General features: G+C 40.9%; 1 protein-coding gene and 1 long non-coding RNA gene across 15 annotated transcripts in view; one reads left to right on the plus strand and one right to left on the minus strand.

Moving 5' to 3' along the window:
* The window catches only part of CHRDL1 (chordin like 1), a 122,776-nt gene that overhangs the window by 33,674 nt on the left and 71,681 nt on the right, over positions 1-17,421 (plus strand). For all 8 annotated transcript variants that reach the window (XM_017349994.4, XM_070066553.2, XM_070066552.2 and 5 more), the window contains exon 4: positions 1,816-1,909. In XM_017349994.4, the coding sequence (XP_017205483.2) occupies positions 1,816-1,909 (94 nt within the window). The remainder of the gene's footprint in view (positions 1-1,815; positions 1,910-17,421) is intronic.
* Positions 1-17,421, minus strand: part of LOC127484879 (uncharacterized) — a 48,780-nt gene that overhangs the window by 30,013 nt on the left and 1,346 nt on the right. For 4 of the 7 annotated variants that reach the window (XR_016227881.1, XR_011385357.2, XR_016227880.1 and 1 more), the window contains exon 2: positions 6,685-6,812. The exons of 1 other annotated variant lie outside the window; for it this stretch is intronic. This is a non-coding gene — a long non-coding RNA (uncharacterized LOC127484879). Of the gene's footprint in view, positions 1-711; positions 784-6,684; positions 6,813-14,574; positions 14,733-17,421 lie in introns of all 7 variants that reach the window. 2 more of the 7 variants (XR_016227882.1, XR_016227879.1) reach the window with 2 other exon arrangements.

Here is a 17,421-nt window from a genome sequence, read left to right on the forward strand (position 1 = left end):
CCAAGATTTCAGCCCTGGCTCAGCCACCTGTGAGCCATATTACATTGGACAAGTTACCTCACCTCTCCAAGGTTCTTTCAGTTTCCTCTTCTTTAAAAATGGGATCATTATTTCATAGTTCATAATATTGTGGTAAGGATTAAATTCACTTATCCATTTAAATCACTTAAAACAGTGATTGTTGTTGCTAAATATTCAGGAAATATGAGCTACTATTATTGTCATTGTCATCATCATCATCACCATTATTATTATTAAATTATTTTATCTTCAATAGAATTCAGTAGAGTGACCCCTGATATCCATGGGGGACTGTTTCCAAGACCCCAATTGGATACCAAAATCTGCATATGCTAAGTCCTTTACATCAACCACCATGGTATTTGCAAATAGCCTGTGTACGCCCTTCTAAGTACTTTAAATCATCTCTTGATGACTTACAGTGCCTAATGCAATGTAAATACTATGTAAACTGTTGTTATACAGTGTTGTTTAGGGGATAATGGCAAGCAAAAATTATTTTTACATGTTCAGTACAGAGAATTTTTTTAAAAATATAATTTTAGTCTATGGCTTGTTGAATTTGCACAGGTATAACCTGCAACATGGAGGGCCAACAGCCTTATTCAGCAATATGGTTTCAGTTTATACTTCAACCAGGAAGCGTAGGCTCTGATATGCTCCAGTGATCGCACTTCAGGATGATACTACCTGGTGTGAAGAGTGTAATCTATGAGGAGCCTCTGTGGTTTTCCCAAATGCAACACTCCAAAAATATATTCTCTAAAACACAGAGAAAAGAAAAAAAGGGGTTTTTGTATAGTGATTCTGATTTGGAAAAAAGAAGCCTGTCCCTTTAAATGGCTAGGGCATGTATTAAATAGAGCATCTGGGGACTGATTAACTGCCTGGTATGGCATGATTTTGTCGGATTCTTGGCCCAACACATTGGGGATGGACAACTAACCCTTGGGGGCCGAGGCTTTGATGTCTGCAGGGCATTGAAAATGTTAATATGATCCCAGTGCCAATAGCTCAAGCACTGGCCATCTTTCTCCATCCTTTTCACCACTCTCTTCTCCCACAACAGCCTGACACATATAAGGAATCCTTGCTTCAAATGAATTATGGATGGAAAATGTAAATGTAAAATTGATTCCCAAAGTCTTCCTTTGTTCTAGTAATGGTTCAGAGCTGTCAGAGCTAGGAATCTTGTAATTGTAAATCAGGCAGGGACCCAGTTGCCCCACCCAGGCATACGAGCTAATCAGCTCAATTCCAAAGTCTAACTATTTCTCAGAAAAAATTTTGGCTAAAAAGGGAAATAAGGAGAGGAGTCACTTAGCCTACGGGACCAAGATAGAGTTATATAAATCCAGCATACATGTGCTAGGATGCCTTTTGCACAGGATTGGATAGCAGCTCAGGGGGGCCCATTGCTCATTATCCTTTCCCTTCCATGGCATTAGGCAGGTGATTATGAAATCAGAGTAGGCTCTTGGAAGACACATAGCTAGAGCTGGGGAAGGGGAGAAATGCCACAGAGCCAGGCCAGAGGAAGCTTCCCACAAGTGGGAGGCTTTGAAACCTGGAGCAGCAGTGATCCCAGTCTTCGAAAAATGGGCCAGTAAGCTATCATCCAGCCCAGCAGAGGTGCTAGCGATGAGAAAAGGAAAGAAAAATGCTGATTGTGTTCAGCTTCTTGGGAATGCGTTATTCACTGGGTGAGTCCCTGCATGACTCTTTCCCAAACTGGCATGATCCCAGAGACCTTTGAAAGACATTTATTTTATCTTGCTGTCTTTTCTCTTTCAGAATGGGAATGTGCTTTGCAGCCGAGTTAGATGTCCAAACCTCCATTGCCTCTCTCCTGTGCATATTCCTCATCTGTGCTGTCCTCGCTGCCCAGGTAAACCAATTTGTCTCTTTTTCTACAGCTTCTTTTAGGTTCTTCTTTCGCCTAACCCATTCCAGTCCATCTCCTTAATTCCCCAGAAGGAAAGCTGGAAAACTTGAAAGAAATAACAATAGGACACTTTTAGGCAGCCCAAACTGGCCCCTAAATGCTGTTCATAGCCCAAACAAGCCATATTCTAGGCTCTAGTAAAGTACTAGTTCCCCAGCAACAGATCTTCGGTGGGCTTTTAATCATTTAAAGGTTGATGTCAATTGGGGGAAGGGAATTGTGGCCCAAAAGTTTTTCTGCCATAGGCAGAGGGCACTGAGGGAGTTGCACATAGCAGCACGTGTCCTATACAACTAGGGCAGGAATTCCATCCAAGCATGGCTTCTAAATGATGGGGGGCTGTTCATGAATATAAGGAGCTGAACCAGTGAGGTTTATGACAGTACAAAGCTGTGTGCATACTGAATAGCCAACTTCCCCAGAATGCACAGTGACTACATGCACATGGTTAAGACAAACTCCTAGGGGAAGCCAGTCAGAGACTTTTTCATAAAGCTGTTAGGACTTCTACATTCATAATTTGCAGCTAAGGTGTTTGTCTAGGCAAGGACTCCCCCAGTAATACTTAGTTCGCATCTGACTGGGGCCTGAAGGCATGTAAGTGCAGAATGATTCAGAGACTGCCTGTGGGTCCAGCAGTAGACATGGAAAAGCGACATTATGGTCTTGGAATCTGTGGATTAGAAGTCTTGTCACCCTGTAAGTTGATTCTGTTTTCTCTAAGACAGAGATTTTTAAGCTGGGGTTCCTGGGTGGATTTTAGGTGATCAGAGAATCCTTTAACTTCGCTTACAGTTTTTGGTATAATTGTATATATGAAGGGTCTTCAGAAAGTTCATAGAAAATGCATACTATGAAAAAGTGTGTATGTATTTCAAAAACTCTGCACCAAAATAAACTTATCTTTTAATTCCATTTTCCAAAATCTTTGTAAAGTGCTCTCTTATAAGTAAATGCCTGTAGAGAGGATCCATAGCTTTATTGTTACTACCAACGGGATGATTCCCCAAACGTAAGGAACCACTACACTAGGGCATAGAGGGTGCTGTTTGAAGTACTGGAGAATCTCCAGAACTTATAAGAGACAAGCCAAAAGCATCTGGGGAAAAAATGGAAGGAATGGGGCTGGGAATGAGGATCAATAAAAACTCAGTACACCAAAATGTTACAAGAGTGTACGTTTTTGTTTAATGGAGAATAAATTTCCAAAGCTTTTATTCACCTATGTTTGTATCCTAAACATTCCCGAATGAACACAGGGAATTCCTTTTCAGATGACAAAGTTTATGCTATGTCACAGATGTATCATTCTGCATGTTGGTAGCATGTGCTTCAAGAGTTGAGAGACTGACTGGACATTTGACCAACTCGAAAATTGATTTTGGAAATAAATCCTTAAGTAAGACTCATTGGTTTTGTGTGTAGTTATTAGATTCTTCGATATAAACTGGAATTTATAATGGCATAGTATAGGAGGAGCTCTGATAAGTAGGAGAAATGTTTCTGATAAACTGAAGAGCTCTTTAAAAACTGTTAGGTAACCTGTCAAATAGTCTCATGAAGGCTTTCTTTCCCAAAAGCCTCCAAAAGTGATCTGATGGGATAAGAACTTATCTAAAGTACTACATGCAGATTGTTTATCCCTGGGAAGAAGGTTGGAGTGTGACTCCCACTCAGAATCTGGGACTAAAGAACACAGTGGAATATGGCTGTCCACTTCCCCAGCTGTGTAACAGGAAGCATGAGAAAAAGGGAAAGTATAAGCTCACAGTTTGAGAGAAAGAACATGTTGAAAGAAATGAGGTCATAAATCCCAGAGGAGAAACAATGGAAAGGAATAAACACCATTGTCTTTAAGACTTAAAAATGTTCATTTTATGAAGCATAGAAACAAGGTATTCTTTTTTCCTTCCTCCTGCTCTTCCAGCTCACTGTGAGTTCATTTTTCTTATTAACTGTAACCTTCAACAGTTCTTTGTGTAGGGAATAGTACTAAAGTTCCCTAATTCTTATATACAAAAATGTCTTTATTTTGTCATTCCTTTTTAAAGATTTATTTGAAAATAAGAGTTAGACAGAGTGGGTGAAACAGAGACAAAGAGACAGAGAGAGAGAGAGAGAGAGAGAGAGAGGAAGAGAAAATATCTTCCATTTGCTGGTTTACTCCCCAGATGACTACAATAGCCAGGACTGGGTCAGGCTGAAGCCAGGAGCCAGAAGCTTCATCCGGGTCTCTTACATGGGTGGTAGGAGCCCAAATCTGCTGTTTCATTGTAGTTCTTTTCTTCCCTCTTTCTTCTAGCTTTTTAATTTTATCTTTTCTTTGATGCATTCAATGAGACATGTAGATTTGTGATTTATTTTTCTTGAGTCAACTCAGCACATGATTTTTCAAATAAAGTACTCAAATATTTTGTGAAAATTATCTCTTCCCCTTTTTTTCCCTCATTTGCCAATTTGTCTCCCATTTGATTCATCATCTATGTCTTTTATTTTTTTCATATTGATATGCTATCCATAATGATATATATTACTTCAGCTCTAATCTCCAATTCATTAATTCTTTTAAAGGATTTATTTATTTTATTTGAAAGGCAGAGTTAAAGAGAGGTAAGGAGAACCAGAGAGCCAGACACACACACACACACACACACGCAGAGAGAGAGAGAGATCTTCCATCTGCTGGTTCACTCCCCAATGGCTGCAGAAACTGAGGCAGGGCCAGGCTGAAACCAGGAGCCAGGAGCTGCATCCTGGTCTCCCACATGGTTGGAAGGGACCCAAGCACTTGGGCCATCTTCTGCTGCTTTCTCAGGCATGTTAGCTGGGAGCTGGATTGAAAGTGGAACAGCTGGGGCTGCAGCACCCATATGGGATGCCAGCGTCACAGGTGGCAATTTAACTTGGTATGCCACCATTAATACTTTTCATACATATCATTTAGGTCATCTATTGAGTTTTGTTTTATTTTCAATAAGTGTATTTTCTTTCAAGTTTCTTGTTATTTTAAAAATATTTTATAATCTGTTATTTCTTGGGATATTATTATCTTTTTATTTCTTTAAAGCATTAAAAATTTACTTAAGTTCTGTTTTGGGTTGCTTAAATATACTTATTTTTCAAGTGTTTATTACCATCTTTGTTGAGTTTCTTTTAAAAATTTTTATCTGTTTATTTTATTTACTTGAAAGGCAGAGAGAGACGGGAAATCAGAGAGAGCTTCCATCTGCTGGTTCACTTCCAAATGCCCACAACAGCCAGAAATGGGCCACGCCAAAACCAGGAGCTGAGAACTACATATAGGTCTCCTACATAAGTGGCAGGGACCCAACCACTTGAGCTGTCACCTGCTGCCTGCAAAGGTGTGTGCATTAGCAGGAAGCTGGAGACAAGAGCAGAGCCAGGACTCAAACCCAGGCACATGGATGTGGGATACATGCGTCCCAAGTAGCATCTTACCCACAATGTCAAATTTCTGCCTGTTTTGTTGTGTTTCTTGAGATTTTCTTAGTTCTAAATCTTCACGGTTTGTTTAGTTCTAAATCTCCCATGAGTGTTTTATCTGGCAGGAGCCCTTCTTCTTTGTAGATGGTTGTTTCAGATGGTTATTTTGTAGATGGTTGTGATTCACTTAGCTCAAACTTAGGACAGTCGTATATTAGTATCTCAGCTTGTGCTCCTCAGGCTTGGAACATCTATTTCTACCTCTGTTTTCTTATGCAGTGCTGGTCTCTGGTAATGATCTTTGGGATCTCAGTTACAACTGCCTACCTTGGGCCATCAGTGCATCTTAGTCAACAACCTTGGATAGGCACAGCTGTATCAGCATCTCTTCATGTGAGGAGTGTGATTCTAGGCCTCAGCTTCACACAGGAAGCCATTTTCAGGTTGTAGCTCTTCCTCAGCTGTGTGGACCAGCTATCCATATCCAGTCCCAGCTGACAACGGACCATATGTCTTTGGCCCCCCTGAGTATTACTGTACTTGCCTCCTATGTTTTATTGAATAACATATTTCCTTTTGTTTCTGACTATGGTTTTGGAGTTTCAAAGTTTCATTTATTTCTTTTTTCTAGTTTCATATTTCATCTCTCTTATTTTTTTTGGAAAAGAACAAGGAAATTTATCAAGTGTTATCTTTGCCATACTGAACCAGAATGTAATTAATCATTATTTTTCATATTTAAGATAAAACAAGAGTAAACAGATTTATGCCATAACAGAGAAGAATAGAGTTTGATAAAAATAAGAACTTTGGGACAGAGTGATTATTAAATCCTAGAATAAATGACTATGGAGACTTTTTGTCATTTTGTAGAATATTTCTAGAAATATAAAGGTATCTATCCATCTGAGATATAGTTGGCACTGTCTAGCTTTGAGACAGGGCAATGGATGTGATGACTCCTCTGTATTCTTTCCACCCCACTAGTTATTAGGCATGAGGAAACTCATGCCTTCAGGGCCACAGAAATGTTTGGCCAAAGGAAGGGACTCTGGTTTTCTGTCTTAACCCAGAGGAAGGCATTGTGATGAAAATTTCCTAACTTAAAAATACAATATATAAAACCAATATGAAGAACAAGTTCTATATCAAAAAGATCAAACAACCAAGCAACCCTCATACCCAAGGGATTGGTTTTATGTACTATCCTACAGTAGTATTGACTTAGGGAAGTGTTCACCTGAGCAGAGACAAACATAGTGAGAGTGTCTTACCTGAATGCTTGAAGCTCAACTTCCGTTAAAAGGGACAAGGGAGCCACACCTTCCCATTTGCATCTGTATTTTCCATGGCTCTTGCTTTCTAAACTTCTTTCCCATGGATATCAGGGCATGCAGACTCCCTTTTCAGAGTTATGAGAAACAAATCAACACTGATACCCATGAATAGCAAAATAAATTTTTTTCATCAACATTTGCCCAAAACTCCATGGCAGAGGTTAAATCTTGATCACATACCACAGGCTTTACTGGGTTCAAAGAAGCTGGTGGTACATGGAGGCTGGACCTTTCTTAATGGAATAGTCAAGACTTCATGAGAGTTGTGAAGGTCATTAGGTTCATCCTAATCTCTCAATAACACTCTATGTAGTCCCTGAGAATTAGAGATTTGTGGGAATGAAATTCTCTACTTTCTCTTTTGGGAGAATGAAAGTGGCAAAGGGAGGAGGGAGAGATAAACAACAACTTCGTTCCTTTTCTTCTTTTTAAAAAATATTTATTTTATTTATTTGGAAGAAAGTTTCAGAGAGAGGGAGAGAGAGAGAGAGAGAGAGAGAGAGAGAGAGAGAGAGGTCTTCCATCCGCTAGTTCATTCCCAAATGGCTGCAATGGCCAGAGCTGAGCAGATCTGAAGCCAGGAGCTAGGAGCTTCTTCCAGGTGTCCCCCGTGGGTGCAGGGGCCGAAGTACTTGGGCTATCCTCTGTTGCTTTCTCAGGTGTATTAGCAGGGAGCTGGATTGGAAGTGGAGCAGCCAGGATGGGAATCAGTGCCCATATGGGATGCCAGTGCTGTAGGCTGGGGCTATTACCCACTACGCCACAGCACCAGCCCCTCCTTTTGTTCTTTGCATATAATTTTATCCCCCCAAAAAGACTGTTAGAGTGATCAGAAGCCTAAGTCATGATATTATCTAAGAGATTTTTTATGGTCATTCCACAGAGAATTCGCTATTCAGAATTAATATATTTGGGTTCCCTTGGAGATATTTCAGCATTCCTGTGTTATTAAAGAGCTGTTATAAAATTGCCAAAATAACTGATTTGATCTGGTTACCAGAGACTTAATCCACAGTGTTTCCTTTCAGCTAGGTGTGAAAAAGTTTGGCTCCACAATATGGTTTTAACAGGGATAGTGACAGTGTGGTTTTGCCAATAGAGACACCCCTCATCCTAGTCTTTAAAATTCAAGGAAGGTTAAGGAAATGACCTTTCCAGTGGTGCATTTATAATCTGTCCTCCTGTACACAAAACGCTGAAAACCCGATGCCATTTCTTTCTCAACATTAGTTGGGTTGTGAGTAAGCTAGCACATGTGGGCATTTCTGCTGTAATGCTATATATGCATTTTTGAAAATCCTCACATTCTGCAAAATTACACACTGGAAAACATCAGGGTTTATGGAAAAAACAAAATTGGTGTAAACCACTCAAAAATCAGGCAACTTGGGAATCATAATACTAACAAAACAACTGCACTAATTAAATGCTAGCAGAATTTGAAAATACATCATACATTGCAAATAAAGAATATTACAGTAAGTAGAGACTTCACCTTTTAAAATGGTGATATTTGCTTGAAGGAAGTAGCTTAAGGAAGGATTGAGGCTATTAAATTACAGATACAAGATAAACATGCTGGTAGATCAAAGAAAATTATGTATTAAGCACTGACAATACAGAACATGTATTGGTTAAATTGAGCTACAAGGAAGAATATTGTATGAATGGAAATAGGATGGAGGGGGCCGCCTCTGTGGCATAGTGGATAAAACTGCTGCCTGCATATGGGCACTGGTTCGAGTCCCGGCTGTTCCTCTTTCGATCCAGCTCTCTGCTATGGCCTGGGAAAGCAGTATAAGATGGTCCAGCCCTTGGGCCCCTGCACCCACGTAGGAGACCCGGAAGAAGCTCCTGGCTCCTGGCTTAGGATCAGCACAGCTCCAGCCATTGCACCATCTGGGGAGTGAACCAGTGGATGGAAGAGTTCTCTGTTTCTCTCTCTGCCTCTCCGTGGCTCTGCCTTTCAAATAAAATAAATGTATCTTTTAAAAAAAGAAAAAAAGAAATAGATTGGAGTACTGGATCCCTTCATGGCTTGTTGATTTCAGTTGAGTTCAAGTACTCAGCATTCAGCTTCTGTCACTCGGTAGCATGAAATATTAATTTGCTAGAAAAATCATGTCTGAACTAATGTAATTTCTATTTTATACTAACCTCATTCCCTTATTTAGAATTCCCATATGAACAACTTTGCACTACATAAATCCATATTACAGCAGAATCTCAATGTATCAGATTAGATAGATAATAACATTTGACATTTGACACTTTGGAGTGAGAATTAAAAGTCACTCAAACACTCTGAGTCTGATTTTCGGTCTTTGAACACTGACCTATCTGCACGTTGTGTTCCCCTTTTCTCCTATCTCATACATTTATATAAAAAGGGGTGCTACATCCCTGGATATGCCTGTGACTTCCAGTGTGACAGTAATCAAACAGACAAGCATATTTTTGCTCATTTTATGGCAAAAGTTCAAGAGAGGGATTTACTTACTCTCTACTGTGGTAAAAGTACACAATAGCATAAAATTTACATTTTTAAAGTAGACAGTTCAGTGGCATTAAGACCATTCACAGTGTTGTGCAATTATTCTAACTAATCTAATCCCTGAATTTTTTTCACCATCTCAAAAAGAAAATCTGTACCTGTTACACAGTTGTACCCCATTACCCTCTCCTCCCACCTCCTGGAAATCACTAATCTACTTTCTGTCTGTAGATTAGCCTCATCTGGATATTTTGTACAGTACTCATACATAGACTTTTTGTGTGGCCACATTCACTCTTGTGTTGTACCATGTATCAGTACTTCATTCCTTCTTATGACCAACTAATATTCCTTTGTATGCATGTGCCAGATTTTGTTTATCCATTTATCATTTGATGACTGCTTAGGATTTTTCTATCTTTTGAATCTCATAAATCATGCTGCTATGAACATTTTTGTACACACTTTTGTGTGGCATGTGTTTATGATTTGGGGTAGGTTTTTTATTTACCTAAGTGTGGTATTTCTGTGTCACATGGTAATTCTATGTTGAACTTATTGAGGAATCTTCTCCCAATTTTAATGCCACCCCATGTTTTTGTTTCATCTCTTTGAACGTCTGCTGCTGCCATCCTTGTGGCTGTCTTGATTGCTGCTGTCGCCACCATCTATATCTGATCTCCATTGACCTCTCCGCTCGAGTTTCATTATTTTCTCAATTATGTATTCACTTGCCTCTTGGATTTTATTGAAAAAGGTAAATTTCTTTTAAATAGTAACAATTAGCATATTCTTTCTCTATCGTAAAATGAGTACCATAGCTATATTGTGCAAGATGATATGCAAATGTAAAACACTGACTTTTTTTAAAAAAAGACCTATGGGTCCAGAAGTATCCAAAAGCTTTGGATAAATTCATTAGGGCAATGAGCCATTTTAGCACAAAACCCCAAACTAGTGCTACTCAGACTTTAATGTGCTTAAGAATCACCTTGGGGGATTTGATAAAATGCAGATTCCCAGGCCTTCCTCTAAAAATGCTGATTTAGTTGGGCCCCGAAGTGGATATTGTGCATTTTAAACAGCATCCCAGTGAATTCATATGCAGTTGAATTGAGGATTACACTACTGCAATAGGGCTCAGGGGAAATTTTGAGAAAGGAAGTCAAAAGAACTATACCCATAGAGAGCAGTCCTGAGTAAGATCTTGGAGTAGAGGGCCCTGTGTATCTGCACAGGGCTGTGGGTAGCATGACAACTTTGTTTTTCTGATAATGGGGAGCATCGGCATCCTCTAAAGTCATTTTGCCTGTTTGACATTTTTCCAGGACCAACCCAGCAGTAACATGGACTTAGTGTGCCATCTGGCCTCCTCTCCTATTTTCCCAAAGCTCTCACCCCAAGCCTTTCTCATCTGCCATCTTCCCCGTTCAGAGCCCATGTCCAGAAAGCAGGACCCTCCGTGGGGAGCTTCCTCCTCTACCCCGCCCATTGTTCATGACTTGTTGTTGGCGAGAAATGAATGGCATTTCTCGGAATTAGCCCAGGAATTTCTGCTGATAAACAAATGAAACTCTCAAAGGGAAAAGCAATCAACATAGTTTGAAATAAAATCAGTGTTTTCAGCTTAGTCTGTTTTCAAGTTAGTTTGAAATATCTAGGGTATTTTAAGGAAAGGATTAGTAAAATGTCCTTTAGCAGGCTTTCATCCTAGTTACACGGCCAATCCTTAACCAGGGCCTGCTTTCTACTTGAGTAAGTAGAAGAGGTGATTATTGCCTTGATTTCCTGTGACCTGGGATTCCAAGACTCGTTCAGTCATCAGATCAGTTTTGCACACCTTTGCTCTTGCTTCCTGCCAAGTTATGTTAAAACTCAAAGGACTTACTTGGTGGTGCTTTAACTTGAAATTGTCATTATTACAGTTTCATCTTTTTCACTTAAGGCTTTGATTCCTGACGACTTTCGTCCATCTTTAAAGTGTCAACTTCACTCCTATTATCATTTCTAATTTAGTCTGAACACAGGATCTACAAAATAGGATCCACTTCTCGAGAAAGAGGGCAAGTGTTAGAATTGGGGCCGGAGGAGATCCTGAGGCCCCTCATTTGACTGGACACCTGAAAGGGGTGGGCATAGAGAGAGAGGAACCCATGGACTCAGGCTTTATCTCCTCCACATGTCTGAGAGCACCAAGCCTCTCCATAATGTCGAGTTCTTTATTTGTGGCAAAGCACAAAGTGGTTTCTAGGATGAGCTGCCAGCTCTCAAGTTTTTTACTTTGAGGTTGTTAATTTAAAACCAATATGTTCTTGAAGTAACCAAATATCTTTGCTATCTGTTGCCTAGAGCCAAAGGGTTTCACTTTAGGGTTTTGGATGCACAAATAACTATAACCAAAAAGATTTACCAGATTATTTGCAGCCACTAAGATAAATAGCAGTCTTTATTAGAATGATTTTTGTATTTAGCTTTTTACACCGTCAGCTATTCCCTGAAAGTGATTTTAGAAACTGGCAGACTTAGGGTGTCAGTTATTGAAATCTGTTCCAAAACCTGCCTCCTCACAGGACTCCATTTTTGGCTATCAAAGTAGTCTGTTTTAGAAATGTCCTGATGTATTGTTTGTTGTCTTTGCCACATATATGCTAAGACCCAGAGTGAGAAGTGGCTCAGCAGTGTATGTGCAGCTATTTCAAAAGTGCTTTCTAGGGTTACTCTCCCAGAATTGAAGAAAGGCTATGAAGTATGAGCATACTTCAAAAAGCTCAAGGAAAATGAAACTAACAGAAGTTTATTTGGTGGCAACAAAATTGAGATTCGTGCATAGTCTCTCCATAATATGCACTTTCCATGAACTTTCTGAAGACCTTTCATGTATATACTGTGGTCTATAAAGGGCTAAATCAACATTGTCTATGGTAGGCGGAAGAAGACACTGGGGTGAATTTTATTTCAACTGAAAAGGAAGGTAAAGACATCAAACTTGGGAATGGAGGTTTTTTGTTTGTTTCTTTGCCTTTAAACATGAAGACAAGGTAAGTGTCCCTGCAAGTTCCATTTTCTTTCCTTTACCCAATTTATATGGCTTTGATTTCTGCACATTCACCAGCTCTTCAGAGATCTAAAGCCAAATAAGTCCATATTCACCATCATACCTCTTATATGATGTAACCATTTATTATTTTAATAGGAGAAAAATGGAGGTTGAGAAGGAAAGGACAGGAAAATGGGCCTTCCTTCCTTCCTTCCTTCCTTCTTTCCCTTTCTCCCTCCCTCCCTTTCCTCCCTTCCTTCTTTCCTTCTGTCCACTCCCCTTCCTTTTTCCCTTCTTTCTTTTTTATTCTAACTCTCTTTCTAGTTTTTAAATTATTTTCTCATGGTCAAATGTACATATCATAAAATTAACCATTTCCACTATTTTTACTGTATATTATGTACATTCATATTGTACAACCAGTACTGCAGTCAATCTCCAGAACTTTTTCATTTTCCCAGACTCAAACTTTGTACCCATTAAGCAACTCCAAATTTCCCCCTCCTCCTCAGCCCCTGGGAGCTGCAGTTCTACTTTCTGCTTCTATCAGTGTGACTATTCTAGACACCTCATATGAATGAAATTGTACAATATTTGTCCTTTTGTGACTGGCTTATTTCACTTAGCATGTCTTCAATTCACCCACAATGTAGTATGTCTCTTTTTTAAAAAAAAATCAGGAGATGAGAAGAAATTTGAGAACAGTCTGGTGTCAAAGATGAGGAAGTGAAGTCAGGATACAACCAAGGGGTCTTAGAATAATATAGCAAATGTTGGTTTTCAGAGCACATTTTTTCATAGGATGAGAGACCACACTGTCATTGACAATGACAGGCAGGACAAGCAGTAAGTAGCATTAATGACTGTGTGAAATGCTGGGTTGTGAAAGACAAGCACTCTTTATTAATGGTTCCCAGAGAACTTCAGAGCTTGTCAGCCATTAGGTGCTGATTAGCAGCAGCTTTTGTCATCTGCTTTTGGAGAATGCAAAGGGGTCAGGCTGTGTCTCTGTTTCCCTTTATCTAGAGAAATACATTTCCAAAAGAGCCTCCGCTGAGATTGCTTTCTATGGGAAATCATATCTGGAGCCATTCAGTATGGTTTTATTAGAAAGATTATTAAAGGATTAGAGCATCAAACCTATGAGGCAATGGCGAAGGAAAACTGTAATTAGTGAGCCTGGTGAAAGAAAGACTGAGGGGATTTCAACAAGCCTCAGAGAGATAAACGGTCTTAAAGGACATGGATGAGCTTTTTCCTTCCATCTCTAAATGGACAGAATGAGCTTCAGCAAAACAAAGTTGGGCCCAAGGAAGTATAGCAAGGCATGAGACATTAAAGAAAAATGGTGAAGTGGGAAATTGCTCTGAGACTATAAGGGGGTATATAAACAAGGCAATGTGTAGCTGTGGAAAGAAAGAGTTTAAATTCTGGGGCCCCAGATTGCATGTGGACCTATCTGCAGTATGGGCAGAGCCTGAAACCTTGGTGTTTTGAGGCTTGTTCCCCTTGGTCACAGTGAAAGCAGCCACATAATCAGTCACTGACTGTGTGTTTTCAACTTAAGGAAAACAATGTGAGTTGTCTAAAGCAAACAGGTGACAGATTTAATGACTGTTAGGCAGAAGGCATAAAATTGAAGGCATCACCTCCGTCTTGCCTTTCTATTATTTCCTCTGATGAGATTTTCAGAGGTGCCTTGAGCAAGTGTCCTCCACAACAATACTGCCATTCTCAAAGCAGGCCCTTAGCAGGCAGAGACAAAAGGGTCATGCTGAAAACGTGCCAGAGACCAGGTGAAATCTCTGGACTGCCTTGAACATGTGAAGGGCGGCTAGGCCTGAATGTCCCCACCTCCTCAGTCAGTACAACAGTGAGCAGGATTCTCTGCTTTGTACATTTTATGCTGATTAGGTTTCCCTAATTGCTGGTATTCAGCCAGGACTGCTTCACCCCCTAATTTCTTATGAATTCTCTTTCTGGATGGAGCCTGTCACGCAGCGTCTCTTGCAGGAACACCAGGATCAAGAAAAAGAGCTGTTGCTGTAGTGCTACTATCAAATCAGGGAAGATAAGCTCCCCCACCCTGCCTCCCACTGCCTGCTGACTTTTCCCAGGGTTTTGGGACTGTTTTGGTCATCACAGTGATATGATAGGGAATGTCATTGACATTTAGTGGGCAGGAACTAGAGATGTTAAGTGTTCCACAGTGAGTAGGAACACCATGCAATGAAGAAATATCCCACACAAAATTCCAGTGGTGCTCCTATTGAGAAACACTGGACAGCAGCCTTACCCAGAGAATCCCAGGAAAGGGGTCTCCTCATAACCAGAAGTTCATGGTATGAGTTCACACATTCATTCACTCATTCTTTTCACAGATGTTTAGAGTACAGGCTTTGTGCCATGTCTGATGCTGAGGTTTCAGAGTCTCTGCCTCAAGGAGTTTACAGCCTAGGCAGAAAGAAAGGCATAATGAGAATATTAGAACAGAATGTGGCCGGCACCGTGGCTCACTTGGCTAATCCTCCACCTGCTGCGCTGGCACTCGGGTTCTCATCTCGGTTGGGGCGCCGGGTCCTAGTCCCGGTTGCTCCTCTTCCAGTCTAGCTCTCTGCTGTGGCCCGGGAGGGCAGTGGAGGATGGCCCAAGTGCTTGGGTCCCTGCACACGCATGGGAGACCGGGAGGAAGCACCCGGCTCCTGGCTTCGGATCAGTGCAGCGCTGGCCGTAGCAGCCATTAGGGGAGTGAACCAACAGAAGGAAGACCTTTCTCTCTGTTTCTCACTGTCTATAAGTCTCTCTGTCTCTCTCTCTCACTATCTAACTCTGCCTGGCAAAAAAATAAAATAAAAAATAAAAAGAAGAGCATGTGATGGTTACTCTGGTAGAAGTGAGAGTAAAGGTTGTGTAGGCAGAAAGGGGAGAGAGATGCCTTCTAAGAGCCAAGAGCCAGGTGAAGCCTTAGAGAAGAGTACACATTCAAGCTGGATCTTGACAGATGAATGGGATTTTGCCAGATGGAGGGGTGACATGAGTAGGGCGTGTGCAAAGGTAGGTGTGGGACCTTTGATTAGAGTTAAGCATGGTCTATGTTGGAGAGAGAAGGAAAGATTAAGTTGACAGAAAGTCAGTCCCAAAGCTCTGTATATCTTATGGTAAGATAGTATTTTGCAGAGCCAGAGCTAGTCCATTGCAAAAGCAGGGAGTAGGTGAAGTTGGTTTGTAGTGGCCCCTGACACTATTCTTGCACTCCTTTTCCTCTCTTGCAGTCTCTCCCATCATCGCCTCTCTCCAGCCACTGAGCTCTCTCTCATATAGTCTCTAATATTTGATGGCAATGAGGCTGGCTTACTCTTTCCAGGGGATTTTGCTCTTCATCAGCAGAAAGGTGAATGCTCAACTACAAGAGTTCACTAAGGATAGAATCCCAGATGTCCATAACAGAGGCTTTGGGGAGGGGCGCTTGAGGAATTGAATGCTATAGAGTTGGGAACGAGGAGCTTTGTTTAGTTGACACACACTCAGTGTGAGTGTGTGTGAACATGAGCGTATGTGTGCATGAGTGTGTTGGAGCGGGTGAGATTGTGTGTGTGTGTGTGTGTGTGTGAGAGAGAGAGAGAGAGAGAAAGAGAGAGAGAGAAGGAGGCAAAGTGGGGCAATAATAGTTCCTACCACAAAGAACTGTTGTAAGGATTAACTGAATTAAGTTATAAGAGGGACTTAGCACAATGTCCAACCCATTGCATGCCCTCAATAAATGCAAGCTGCCATTGCTCTTATTTTGCAATGCAGGACAGAGTTCAGTCTGAAAAAGTGAGAGCAGGCAGGCCACAGTGGAGATGAAGATTTTACGCTAAGGTTAATACCTGTATCAGGCTAGTTTCAAATATGTGCCTGGGCCACATCTTAACCATTGGGATGACATAGTTTTTCAGAAAACTGGCTTATCAGAATTTAGATGTTCCCTAATGGGGCCATAACATCATTTTATGTACGTTTTGCGACTTTCTCTGTTCCCATTTGGAATACCTGTCAGGTAGAAGAAAAGTTGTTATACAAGAGTGTTTCAAAAGATCTGTGGAAACATGGAATTTTAAAAGGTAAGTTATTTTTGGTGCAAAAAATTTTTGAAATCCATGTATAGTTGTTTTTCATAATATACATTTTCATGAACTTTGTGAATCCCCCTCCTGTGTATGGTTTTCCAAAATATTTTGCACCAAAATGAACTTCTATTTTAATTTCTTTTTTAAGATTTATTTTTATTTATTTGAAAGGTAGAGTTACAGAGAGAGAGGGAAAGACCTAGAGAGAGAGAGAGAGAGAGAGAGAGAGAGAGATCTTCCATCTGCTGGTCTACTCCCCAAACATTTGCAATGGCCAGGGCTGGGCCAGACCAAACCCTGGAGCCAGAAGCTTCCTCCTGGTTTCTCCTGTGGGTGCAGGGTCCCAAGCACTTGGGCCAACCCCTGCTGCCCCTCCCCCACCACCACAGGCACACCAGCAGGGAACTGGATCGGAAATGGTAGGATTGACAGTGTTCCTGGCAGTGGCTTAACCTGCTACAACACCACACCGGCCCCTCTTTTAATTTAATTTGCCACAAACTTTTTGAAGTACCCTGGAAGTTGGGGTCAGCAGGTCTGTCCTCACATATGGGAACACAGAATAGAAGAACCACAGCATTAAGGCCAGAGTCAGGGAGATGCATTAGAAAGAAATTAACTTGGGCGGGGTTGGATTAGGGAACAAAAGTCTTAGCTGGAGAAGGGATGAAGGAGCAAAAGGGGAGGAGAAAAAAAACTGGGAAGGACAGGATACATAAGATCATCCAACTGCCCCCAAACTGAACTTACAATGTTTTCTGTGTTCTCTTTGGAAGAGGGGTTGGCTTGTCCAGCATTCAATGGAAACTTGTTGATTGACACTGAGTTGGGCACAAGTTCAGTGTGTGCCTTTAGCTATTTATTTGCTTTTTAGAAATTGCACCCTTTGCAGTAAGACTGTTTAGCTTCTACTGGCGCCCTGGGGCAGGGAGTTTAGATTGTTAAAATAGCAGCCATTAACACTCCCTATGTTATGACACTGTCCTCCCTGCCCCCCTTTAGAGGAATTGGGCATGGAGTTGTTTGACAAAAGT

Source organism: Oryctolagus cuniculus, chromosome X (genome assembly GCF_051225735.1).
Source record: "Oryctolagus cuniculus isolate XC-2025 breed Fujian yellow rabbit chromosome X, ASM5122573v1, whole genome shotgun sequence".
Lineage (NCBI taxonomy): Eukaryota > Metazoa > Chordata > Mammalia > Lagomorpha > Leporidae > Oryctolagus > Oryctolagus cuniculus.